The sequence below is a fragment of the Doryrhamphus excisus genome, chromosome 15 (assembly GCF_030265055.1).
Source record: "Doryrhamphus excisus isolate RoL2022-K1 chromosome 15, RoL_Dexc_1.0, whole genome shotgun sequence".
Classification (NCBI taxonomy): Eukaryota; Metazoa; Chordata; class Actinopteri; order Syngnathiformes; family Syngnathidae; genus Doryrhamphus; species Doryrhamphus excisus.
Window position 1 is genome coordinate 10424280 of NC_080480.1, and position 13070 is coordinate 10437349.

The 13070-nt window shown below is 42.4% G+C and overlaps 1 protein-coding gene across 5 annotated transcripts in view; it reads left to right on the plus strand.

Annotated features, from left to right (window-relative positions):
• The window catches only part of LOC131102673 (BAH and coiled-coil domain-containing protein 1), a 67727-nt gene extending 59410 nt beyond the window's left edge, over positions 1-8317 (plus strand). For all 5 annotated transcript variants that reach the window (XM_058048126.1, XM_058048129.1, XM_058048127.1 and 2 more), the window contains 12 exons: positions 443-613; positions 714-967; positions 1674-1745; positions 1843-1981; positions 2066-2180; positions 3253-3328; positions 3862-3970; positions 4047-4160; positions 4246-4392; positions 4481-5709; positions 5781-6017; positions 6109-8317. In XM_058048126.1, the coding sequence (XP_057904109.1) occupies positions 443-613; positions 714-967; positions 1674-1745; positions 1843-1981; positions 2066-2180; positions 3253-3328; positions 3862-3970; positions 4047-4160; positions 4246-4392; positions 4481-5709; positions 5781-6017; positions 6109-6318 (2873 nt within the window). In that variant the 3' untranslated portion in view covers positions 6319-8317. The remainder of the gene's footprint in view (positions 1-442; positions 614-713; positions 968-1673; positions 1746-1842; positions 1982-2065; positions 2181-3252; positions 3329-3861; positions 3971-4046; positions 4161-4245; positions 4393-4480; positions 5710-5780; positions 6018-6108) is intronic.
• The last annotated feature ends 4753 nt before the right edge of the window (positions 8318-13070 follow it).

Consider the following 13070-nt stretch of genomic DNA (forward strand, 5'->3'; position numbering starts at 1 on the left):
TGCACCCCTGTAAGACATGTAAACGTAAACTACAAATATAAAATCACTTTGAAAGCAACCAGATGTGTCTGCAAAGGTGTGCATGGACTATTTGACACCTCGGTGATCGGCCTTGTTGGTTGATGTGTTCTACATGTGCAGCTGTGGACACTTGCCTGTGAAAGGCTTTGACAGCCCTGGAGTCTCAGAGACTGTGTGACAAACACACACACACACACACAACCGCCACTATTTTCCCACCCCCGTATTTCGGCTCTGCAGCATGTGGGTTCACACCAGGAAATACCATGAAGGCAAAGCACTTCATACATCATTTCTATGAACTAGTTATTTGAATGCTAATGAGGTGTTTGTGAAATGCTGGCGAGACCAGTTAGCAATGCATTTGATAAGACCAGTAAGTTTATAAAACATCTTGTGCTGTGTTTTCATCTTACGTCAGGAGAAGAAGAGGAAGGCAGCAATGATAGTGATGAAGGTCAAGACCGAAGAGCCCAACATTGCAGAGATGTGACTCCCAGCTGTACTATGACAGGTCCGAGTCCTTCCTCCATTGTAAAACTTGAGGCAAATCAGAAAGCCAGGAACAAAAAACAGAGACAGGAGCTTTATGGTAAGGCTGACTGGTGATTTATTAGTCACGAGAAGCATCTGTTTTGTGTTTCTTCCCCTGGCTTGCTAACAAGTCTGTCTCTCTAATTGAACCCGTGTAGGTTCCCATAGTCTTCCTGGCACAGAAGGCGAGGTCAAAGTAAAGAAGAAGAACCCCTGTAGGTCTGCTCAGGCCGATGCAGATCAGGCTATTAGGAGAGCATGCACATCCAAAACCAAGGAGCCGAGATGGGGAAGCCACGGCAACAGAGGCAACCGTTTCCGGCGTAGCAAGGGACTGCCCATCTTTCCGACAACGAACGAGAGGTTAAAGAGGGCGACACGCAAAAGCACCGTGTTGAGAGGTGCCATTAAGGTTAGCAAGAAATACTTTTGCAACGATGTCTATGATTATATTACATTTAGGACCAGAAGGAATCATTAAAATGTCCATCACAGATTTAGTGACAACCACCAAGGTTAGGTTTCATATCTTCATATCATGATATGCTATCATCCAAAAATTTTGTGATTTTCAAATTCAGGGAAAAAATTATATTGATATATTTCTTTATAGAGTGGTTAGCATGTTGGCCACACAGTCAGGAGATCGGGAATCTCCATTGGGCATCGCTGTGTGGGTGTTTGCCTTGTTCCCTCCCCGTGTGTGCTTGGCTTTTCTCCGGGGACTCCGGCTTCCTCCCACATTCCAAAAACATGCTAGGTTAATTGGCGACTCCAAATTGTCCATAGGTATGAATGTGGGCGTGAATGGTTTGTCTATATGTGCCCTGTGATTGGCTGGTGATCAGTCCAGGGTGTACACCTCCTCTCACCCAAAATGATGAAGAGAAACATGACTCTTTCAAAGTCTTAGGATAATACCCAGTCATTGATTTTTGGTGTTCATCCATATCAATTTACAGAGGTATTGCATTGTCGGTTCACATATCAGTAGTAGTTAGCAGTAAGCACAAATTGAGTTGCCTTCCCCTTGAGATAATTACACAACACAAATAAATGTGTTCATGATTGTGATCGCACTTTTTGGCCTTCGCCTGAATGCTTATCTTGTCCATTAGCAAAGAAATTGCTGGGTGCCATTTCCAAAGCGTGAGGAAGGAAGCAGAGGCAGAAGAGCCAAGGACCAAGAGGTAGGGTATTCAGAAAAAAGCACTCAATTCAGAGGGTATCCATCTCATTTTTCGAAGGTTTTAAATTATTCTTGGATTCTTTTTTCATGACCCACAGCCAAAGGGTCGAGCAGTTAGTAGACTGCTCGAGAGTTTTGCAGCTGATGAGGGCTTTCAGATGGATGGTAGCAGCTTCTCCGAGGAAGAAGAGGAGGAGGAGGAGGCGAACAGTGATTCATGCACAAAGACTCCTGAAGGTAAAAAGATGCAAAATCTTGTGTTTTATCTTCAGTTTTATAAATGCTAAAATATTTATTGTGATTATTTTTATTTTTTTGCAGTTCCAAATTGCGTCTTGACCAAAGAACTATTAACGGATGGACTGAAAATATTGGTCTCTAAGGAGGATGAACTCCTGTACGCTGCCAGGCTGCACACAATGGAGCTCCCAGATATGTAAGCCGATACACAACCGATGGGATTTGATTTATATCAGGGAATTATCATAGGATACTAGCATTATTTGATAGGGGTGTAACTGTACACCTCATTCAGAGTTGGGTACATACCTCAGTTTTAAGGTCACTTAAAACTGCTTAGCTTTTATGCAAACAGCTTTAATGATTTAAATTAAAACATCAACAAATGCAAACTGCTGACAACTAATTCTCCACGAAATCTAATTCTGAAATTAATAAATAAGCGGTTGAAAAGGAATGAATTAATTAATTAATTAAACTGGGTAAAAATGGTAAATTTTTCAACTAGCATTGATGGCTGTTCATATATGTCTGTGGCGCAGAGGAGCGATCAACAATTTCCAGTGAGATTGTTCTTACGATAATAGCTAACATTACAAGGCAAATTGCTATCATTAGTGCACAAACAAAACTTGTGCATGTGTTATTTATATTTTGTCATTATAATGTGCCATGGGGCCAATAAAAAGCCACGGCTTGCAAATGGCCACCAGACTGCACTTTGGACACCCCCGGTTTGGTTTCTAACATTTGTTTTTAGAAAAGTGCAACGATGCAGGCAATGCAACAGTAACAATCTGGTTATTTTATTTTCAGGAAATGTACGTTCTTTGAAATGCAGCATTAATGGTTCCAGCTGGTAATGGTATTGATAATGGTTTGAATTTCAAACATAGATACATGTTACATTGGAGTACTTCCCATGTTTACAGTTCAACATGTCCAAAAACCAGTAGCCCTGTTCCTCCACAAGGCTTTCGTCTGCGTTTACATTTTTCACCAGGAAGTCAAAGTGTTCCCAAACAGGAGACTTTAACAACGGAAGAGTGTTTTCAAGCTCTAGCTTCTCCCTGGCATTATCACTCGTCGTGATTCCCATTGGCCAAAGGCTGGGCAACACTATATTTGTTTATGGATTAGACACGCGTATGGGGCCACTCAATGTTCTATACCAGTTCACACAGTATATACTGTATAGTAAAGATGTGTGCATTAAAAACAATTACAGCAATGATGTCCACCGATTGATAATGTCCTTCTGTTTCTAGATTTAGTGTTACAATTGATGGAGAAAGAGGAAACCGTGCAAAGATCTATTCATTGGACCAACTGCTACGGGAAGCTGTAAGTACATGAAAAGTCAAGTTAGTTTGTGTCCTTAAACTGAAGCATTCTTTTTATTCGCTTCTTCTTTATTTGCCTCTGAGAAAAGCCATGTTTTAACTACAACATTCGTCACCTTCAGTTTTAGATTTTAATAGAAGTCATCCACAATTTTTCTTCTCGCTCCCCATGCTCTCACGCCCACATTTACACCTCATATGTCAAAAGAGTCTCGTGTCATGGCAACAGTAAATGAAAGCAACCTGAATGAGCCCCCGAGTGAGTGGCGGATGTTAGGGGTGCCGCCATTGTTGGAAAGAGGAGCTGGCAACCAGTGATCACACAAGGTCTCTATTGAGGCCTTCTTGGGTACGACTCAGCAAATCAGGGTTTACTACATCAAGGCTTCCGTTCTTTTCAGGCCTAACTGGCACATTGGCATGGCACTGCAACACGATGGATGCTCATGCATCCTGGCTCTGCTGTGTTTGCAGGACTTGAACATGTGTGTGTTTGTTCTTCTGTCCTAATGACATTTTATGTTCTCATTTCAGGTCCTGGATGTACGCCCTGAGTCAGAGGCTATGTTAAACGATGGAACCAGGGTGTGTGCTTATTGGAGTGAACGCTCACGCTGCTTGTACCCAGGCTATGTTCACAGAGGTGAGGCATCAAACTCAAACTGAATATCATGTGGATCTTCACTCTCTGATGAGTTTAAATGTCATATCTCTTGCAGGGACTTCCACTGACGAGGGCAAGCCAGGAGTAATGGTAGAGTTTGACGACGGAGACAGAGGGAAGATTTCTGTACCAAACATCCGCCTCCTGCCGCCAGGATATCAAATTCACTGTGGGTGTCTTCTAATTAGGCACTTTCAGTGGCACTTTATCTGTAAATAAATGCTAATAATTTCATCCAATTGATCATTTCTAAGGCGAGGAGACATCTCCTGCTGTGTCGGTATCCACTGGGACGACAGTCAAGAAAAGCCCCAGTTTCAATCATACCTCCGGTGACCAACTCAACACTCTCAGTGCCATGAAAAACAACCAACCTTCAACTCTCCCAAAAAGAAGACCAGGTATTTCCGACATTTATATCCCATGTTGGATGACATCAAATAGCACCGTTCTTGTACACATGGTCCAGTAATGCATTTGTTTCTCTAGGGAGACCAAAAGGTTCTGGGAAAAAACAAAAACAACAGCAGCTGGCTGAAAGCAGCAATAAAAATTCTTCCCTTTTTGCGGGCTGGTCTTCATTGACCAGCACCAGGAAGAGGACGTCCCACAATCTATTTCAGCTTAATGGGACACCAAGAAAGGCCTTGAGATTGAAGGAGGATGACTCATTTGCTTTGACTCAGGTCCAACCGCTTGTGTCCGCCCCATCCAAAGGGCTTTTCAGCAGTAGCTCCTTTGAGGTGGACTCCTTTCGCAGTATTGCAAATGGCTACTCCTCCTTCTGTACCAAGTCCATGGGATCAGGTCCAGATTTATCTGTTGCATCTAAAAGTGGGCTTTACGGGCCAAAGCGTAGACAAGATGAGCTGGTAATGCCGAGGGGCAGGAAGTCCGGACAAGAGTTTCTGGTCAAGTTAGATCATGAAGGGGTAACATCCCCAAAAACCAAGAACAGCAAAGCTCTGTTGCTGCGAGGAGGATCCTCCAGCGTGAGTGCAATACCCAAGACGGAAGCGTACTCACATCCGGTCCTTTTGGTTAAAGACAACAAAAAGGGCGGCAATTCGAAAGTAGAACTTCTCCTGAAAGGAACCACACCCCAAAGAAAACCTTCATCTTCGTTGCGTCTTGGAGAATATGGAGACTTGGGGTTCAGCTCGCACAGAGAATGTCATAGCTCCTACTCTGACATGGATGAAGAAGAGGAAGAAGAGGAGGAAAGGAAAAGGGCCGCACTGGCATTAGCTTCAGGAGGACTACGGACTGCCGGCCATTTCCTTTCCCATCTCCCCGTGTCATCCTCCTCTTCTGGTTCATCTAGTTCCTCTTCATCAGGGTCAATCTCCAGCTCCAGCCTTTCTTCCTCTGACAATGACTCCTCCTACAGCTCAGAGGATGAGGAACGTTCTACACTGATGCTACAGAGTTGCTTGTCGTCTCAGCGGGGGATGCTTCAACCCAGTGAATCTTCCACTTCTTCGAGGCAACATTCATTTGTGGCCAAAGCTTTGGCTGTTTCCAATAGCAAAGGATCTGCTGATATGTCCAACAGTAAATCCCTGAAGAGGAAAGAGTGTTCAATCGCTAAGTCATCGAGAGAATTTGTGAAGAAACCTAGGATTCTACCAGAGGACAACTCATGTATTCTGAGACCCAAGATATCCACATTCCTTGCGGGGCACCAAATGTGGAGGTGGTCCGGCAACCCTACACAGGTGAGAATATTAAACCTACATCCAGGCTGTCTAGATCTTGGATTTTTCTGAAAGTGTCTGGTTTCCCTCAGAGACGGGGTCTAAAGGGGAAGGCCAAGAAGCTTTTCTACAAGGCCATCGTGAGAGGAAAAGACGCCATGAAAGTGGGAGACTGTGCCGTGTTCCTCTCAGCAGGACGTCCAAACCTACCGTACATTGGTAAAATTGAAAACTTCTGGGAATCCTGGACCTCCAGCATGGTGGTCAAAGTCAAATGGTTCTACCACCCTGAAGAGACAAAGCTGGGGAAAAGACATCGAGACGGCAAGGTAAGCAGAAGCAAGTTTTTTTTTTCCTGTCATCATTGTTATGCAACTAACCAGAACCCTTTTTTTGGTCTTGGTCCTTTATCCTGTCCAGCATGCCTTGTACCAGTCGTGTCACGAGGATGAAAATGATGTCCAGACAATCTCTCATAAATGCCAGGTGGTGAGCAGGGAGGAGTATGAGAATCTGACTCGCAATCAGAAGCCGAACAGTACCTCTCCAGACCTGTACTACCTGGCTGGTACATATGACCCCACTTCGGGTCAGCTGGTCAGTGCTGATGGGGTTTCGATCATGTGCTGAATCTCTACGAAAAGGAAACTACTGAACACTTTCTCCTTACTTATACCTACAAGACCCCAAGCCTGTTGCTTGACTTACACACTGGAGACTATTGGTGTCTAACCTTGCTGGAAGAGACGGAGATTCCCATACTGGTTCTTTCAAGACACATGGCTGAACATTGGGTCTTTGGCATCGCAGCCTTCAATCACTCGTGTTACGTTGGTTGTATCATGTGATTGACACAAAGCTGAGTGCATTGAACAGGGCTACGAACCATAAGGCTAAATGGTTTCTGAGGACCAATTTGCTAAAAGGTAGCCTAACCTGAACGATAAAGTGACAAGTGAGACCCGGGGCTTCGTCATTCCAGGGAAACGTGTAAAGTTGATGTCTGTAAATATTTTAAATTGTTCCAAAATCAAGCCATACACTTCAGTACCTCTCACCTGTCTTCACTGTTCAGGTGTACATTGTACAGATGGATTATCGTGTTGTTGTCTGTTGTGGATATGTACATAAAAGCTATTTTATACAGGAATATATTGTATATATATGAGATGTATCTTTCCATGTTTGCAATTGATTTATTTTTATATGTGTATAGATTGTTTTTTGTTTTTCTTTCCTTTGCTTTGGGAAATCATGATTGAAGATGTTAGCATTGCACTGCATATGCCCTGCTGAGACAGAAAGACAGACAGAGCACAGACAAAGAGAGAAGGATTTAGTCTATAACAGGGCAAGACTCACTCTCTGAGAGATCATGGAGTCATCCTGTTAAAAAAAAGGTCCAGTGGCTTTTTTGTATATGTTCTGTTACTTGGGATTTTTTAACCTATCATTTTTGTATTATTTATGTACATCTCAGTTGGTTTATAAGGCAGATCCCGGTGGATTGCGATCACATATGAAAACTAATTTAAGGCTGATGAAATTCGTGGGATTTCTCCGGGTACTCCGGTTTCCTCCCACATTCCAAAAACCTGCTAGGTTAATTGGCGACTCCAAATTGTCCATAGGTATGAATGTGAGTGTGAATGGTTGTTTGTCGAAATGTGCCCTGTGACTGGCTGGCGACCAGTCCAGGGTGTTTCCCGCCTCTCGCCTGAAGACAGCTGGGATAGGCTCCAGCACCCCCTGCGACCCTCGTGAGGATAAAAAAAAATAGAAAATGAATGAATGAAATGAATATACCCTATTAACATACCTGTATTTGTGCGTGATGAGAGTCCTCAAAAATGGTGCCCACACAAATCATTTGAGAACAAGACCGGGTCTTGTCATTGAGGACATTTTGCACCCATTGCGCCCGCAAATGCATAATTTAATGCAACCTAAATATATACCAAAGTGGCTTGAGAAACTTTATTTGAATTTAACATATGAAAAAGAACCTGTATTGAATTAGAATCTAAAATCACTGCTAACTTATAGAAATATTCTCCACTATGTTTATTGGCTCTGCATTGTGACAATGGCTGCTTCTTGCACACGTTTTGTCTAGAGCAGAATGAAGCATCAAAAAGCCCACCAGAATGAACGTCGAGGTACTGACAAAATAAGATCGTTAAAAATACAGTATGTTGTCTAGTTCAGTTGCATCATCTATTTTGTACAGTACATGCACATACTCAATACTAACTGTGAAGGACAATCAGATTCACAAAGAAATGGACTTTATGGTTCATTCAATCTGAAAATGACTTACATTTTATTTAATTCGTGCCAAGTACTTTTTTTTTGTCTACTTTAGTCTTGTTTTGTATGCAATCCTGACTATTTTGTGTTCGCAAAAGGTTTATTTTGTTTGCCAATACACTTTATTTATTTTTATCTGTCAACGTTGCTGTTTGTTCAAAGCAAGGAGCGCTTTATGAGAATGTGACATTGTTTTTAATTGGTGTGATGTCGCATTTTGCATTTCTTAAATAAAAAAAAAAGTGGTCTGATAGAGACCAAACAGTGAAAAGAAATAAAAAAACACTGGATTGTTCTCGTCCATAAACCTCTGTGCTGGCTTTGTTATTCCAACACCTTTGGGAGAATTTCAGCTTACTTAGAGTCATTTGGGAGAACACTAGCATGCAAAAAGACCTCTCTCGCTCTCCCCTGCCAAGTTCTTCTATTTGTCACGGTAAATCTTTAGATGTAAGTGTCTCTGGCTGAGCCACGTTTATGTGAGTTTGGAGTTCCATGGTAAATAGACAGATCTGTCACAGCATCAGATAAAGCCTTGTGGGTTTTAACTGCCAAGCTCTGTAAATATGATGCTGACTGATTCAGAGATACAGTGGAGGGGGATTCTCGTGAGTCAGGCTAGAGTGCACGCACCAAGCTTCAGGAAAGATTTTTTTATTTGGGTGGGTATGTATTAAGTCCAAATAATAGCCTTGACATTAAGTGTGCGTTCACACTAGTCATGTTAGATTCCTTTTTAAAGGAATTCTGGTGTGTTTTCTCCAGTAGTATGGTTTCTTTGGAGACTTGCCAACCTTGAAGAAATTTTGTGAGTACTTACCACTGCATACTGACAATCACAGGAAGGGGGGGGGGGGTGCAATATTTGCAAAAACACTTTACATACAGTGGTGTGAAAAAGCATTTGCCCCATCCTGATTTCTTAAAAATGGGACCCATTATAGCTTTTCCACTTTGTTGTATTCTGGTGTTAAACGATACCAAAGCATCACATAATGTGGGTTGCACATTTGGAAGTGAGCCCTGAAAGAAGTTTTGGATAGCTCTCCACGCTGTGTTTTCTAGTGGTTTTTCTAACACCATCTTCATCTGATGTCAACGCAATCAAGATTGCCTGCACTCAGTAAAAGCAGACCTACTACGTATCCGGAAGTTCTCAGGAGCACTTCAAAGTGTGACCAATCACAGCAGAGTTAGCGTACCTACAGGAGGGCAGGGGGTGGAGTAAACCGTTTGGGTCGGAAGCAGAAAGTCAATGGTAATGCTGCAGGAAGAGGTGCAGAATCTTGAAGATCTAGAAACCTTTCTGTGTGTAGCTGCTCTATAGGAGTCAATACAAAGTGTCCAAAATGAGCATACTAGGTCGCCTTTAAAAGTTTCAACAACTTTAAATATTTGTCAATGACAACACAACTGAACACAAAATGCAGTTTTGAAATTAAAACTGCAGTCTCTTACAGCGCTGTGAAGAAATTTTCGCTCATCTTAGCAGAATTGTTTCAATTCAGCCACATTGGAGAGTTTTCCAGCCTTTTTAAGTTGTGTCTCGTCAGACCACAGAGTATTTTCCCAAATGTCTTGGGGATCATCAAGATGTTTTCTGGCAAAATTGAGCCTTAATGTTCTTTTTGTTCAGCAGCTGCCATTCAGGCCGTTTTTTGCCCAGTGTCGCACTTATGGCATAAGTGAGGCCTGCAGTTCTTCGGATGTTGTTGTGGGGTCTGCACTCTTGGGAGTACCGTATTTTCCACACCATAAGGTGCAGGCTCAATTACGGTGTCTATTTCTGTACTTAATCCAAACATAAGGCGCACTGTGTTATAAGGTGCATGCTAAAATATGCAGTCTCCAAAAACAGGCAACTGGAGCAAAACAGTGAGTTTAGTTGAACTTAATTTGACTATTTAACAACAAACTCACTGTATTTTTTAATTGTTTAATCTTAATTGTTCTCTGATACGGGAAATGGTCCAACAGTCAGTCAAGCGGAGTGCTTACCAAAGTAGCACAATATTTTTACACAAGGCGCACCGGATTATAAGGAGCACGTTGATTTTTGAGAAAATTAAAGTCATTTAAGTGTCCCTTGTAGTGCGGAAAATACAGTAATTTTGGTTGGCCGGTCACCCCTGGGAAGGTTCACCACTGTTCTTTTTTTCACCATTTGGGGATAATGACTCTCACTGTGGTTACACTGGAGTCCCAAAGATTTAGAAATGGCTTTAGAATCTTTTCCACTTGAACTCAGGTATGATAAACCAAAGTAAAGTTGTTTTAACAGAGGGGCAATCACTTTGTCACACAGGGCCATGTAGGTGTGGATTTTGTGGTCAGTTGTTTTGTTGTTGACTAATATTTAAATGTGTACATGTATAAGTGTGACAAACATGCAAAAAAGAAATCTTTTTCATGTTATATAATGCCTTTTGCCCTGTTTTTGCTGTTATTTGTTGTTGTTTTTGTTTTTTAACCACAGGCTGGACCCTCTGAACGACTCGTCTACACACAGGAAATAATTTACTACAAGCCGACCAAACACAGCTCAGTGTTTTGCTTTGTCATAGCCTAAGGATTTTTTGGGAAGTGCACGTCATGCTACAAACATTATCCAGTTTCAGAGCCAGAACTTGAAACCGGCAAAAGCCAACAAAATGTGTACCTGGACAGCAGCAAAACAGTCAAGCATATTCAAGGATCAAAACGCATGCGGAGTACAGAAAATGCATACATGTTGGCAGGTCTGGGTTTGGTTAAATTTGAATACAAAAATCCAAGACCTGGTGTGCACCAAAAAAAGATTGTTTCAGACAATAAGTCTCGCTTGCAAGTGAACACTGATGCGGTGCAGCCGAGATTAAATATTAACGCTAAGCGATAGTGTGACCGGTTAGTTTTACCCTACTCACAATAGTTATCCTGGTATCACCTCTATGTGACAACAGCACTCTTTAAAAGTACATTTTAGAAGCTTTTTGTGAAATCTAAGCCGGTAAATGTTGCAGCATATGAAAATTACATATGCATTCAACATATCACAGCATATCACATATAGCTTTGGGTCTCATGACAAAAATACCAGCGTGGACACTCAGCAAACCACACAAAACTGTGCATTTTTGGTCTACACCACAATACTGAACCACAAACGTGTGAATGCAGACATAAAGCAGTTTTAAACAGAGGGTGCTCTCTAGTGGAGCACAAATAATGCTACACCAAAAACGCTTCTATTTGGCATCAAGGTGCATGGAAGGAAAAGCACTTAAAATAGCACACCATAATATATCTGTGTTAGCCATCTGTCCATTTGCATACATCCTCATCAGCTTTGTCAATGCTTATCTCTGTTAATAGAACGGGTGACAGGGCCTGAAGGAGAAACAATATGGGTCAATGACTTTCTCTGCGAGCCCACGGGTGTTTTTGTCTTGCATGGAGCACCAGCACCACCACCACCCATCCCCCTATCCTCCTCATGCTCAAGAGGGGTTAATGGGGACATCAGTCATCTCCAACAACAGCCCAGTGAACACAAACACGACCTGTTTGCTACCACAACCTCTTTTGTGTTGACTGTGGCCACTGCTCCGTGTCCGAGTCACGGCCCCCCTTTGCTGTCTCAGCAACATACGGGGCCAGGGAGGGACGCGCCGCATCACCGGAGATTAGCACAGGGTTAAAAGTGGCTGACGATGAGGTTAACATTCCTGTTTTGAGAAGGGCTTGCCTCATTAGGCACCCCGTACTTTGAGATACACAGTCACGATAGTCTGGGATCTAATGTGGAAAATGTGGGCTAGAGAAGACACGGCTAATGTTCATGGGAACGCTAAGGTTGCCATAAGGTCACTAAACAGTTACCTATCGTAACATACCAGTGTTTTTTTTACTGCCTCCCCCCTGGATCAGCTTGCTCAGCATCCAACATGCGATGTTCAGTGTCAACAGGAGGAATACTTTCCTGCAGAAATATCTGCACCTCATAAATGTCTCGCCCTCTGCTTGACCCTGTCTGGCCTCTGACTGTGAGGGGGTTGAGGTTGAGCAGGGAACATGCAGCCTGGTGTGCATTAGTGTCTGTGTACAAGGGTAAAATGAGGGGGTGGGAGAAGCCAAGTTGAGGTAAGGCTGCGGGTCTTAACAAGGTGCTGGCTCTCTCAGCAGGAAAAACATATCAATCAAACACCGACTGCCCTTTCTGAAAGGGCATAACAGCTTATTCATTGTTAAGCATATCAATTAAACAACAAGTATACAATGAACCGACTCAGCATATCGCAACCACTTGAGAACATACTAAACAGTCATTTGGTGCAAAAAGGAAAGCAACTTTCATTCTATCATGTGCGTGTGTGGGTGTTTTTGCTGTGATTTCCAAGTGTCCGTGAATGCAGCGGCAACCTGTGCCTGAGGAGTTATGTGATGCTCAGCACTGATAGCAGTTTGCTAGTTTTGATCCTGCTTGTTGTGTACAAAGTATCCATTCTCTGACTGAAATTTTTCCATGGTGTCCCGACTCTAAAAGAACCACTATTCCCTTCTTAATAGTATCTGAAACACAAAAATACATACAAACAATAATAAAGCCTCAGATTGGGGTGAATCTTCACGAAGAGTGACATGTTTTCACCGCCGTACCGTGAGGGAATTAATTGAAACACCAATGTATATGAAATATTGATGAAACATTCTTAATGCACAAAATAATAATTGAAACTTACTTATTTGTAGATATGACGTACACAGAGCAATGGCTCCGTTCCCCTCTGCTGTGAGGCGTTCAGGCGCATTCGAAATTGTGAATGTTGAACACTACTTGTTGTTTTCGTTTTTATTCAAATACCCCTTGTGACAGTTGACGTACCCCTTGGAACCTAGAATGTACAGTTTGTCTTCCAACATTTTATTGGAATTTTCATGTAATACTTAAATGGTGCAGGTTTCATCCACATGCATAAAGAAGTAAATGTGTCAGTTTTTTTTTCATACTACTGTTACTGATTTTTGTTCTCTGTTTGAGTAATGTCCCTTTATTACGTCTTTTCTAACCAACGCTGGGACGTCAGTATCGG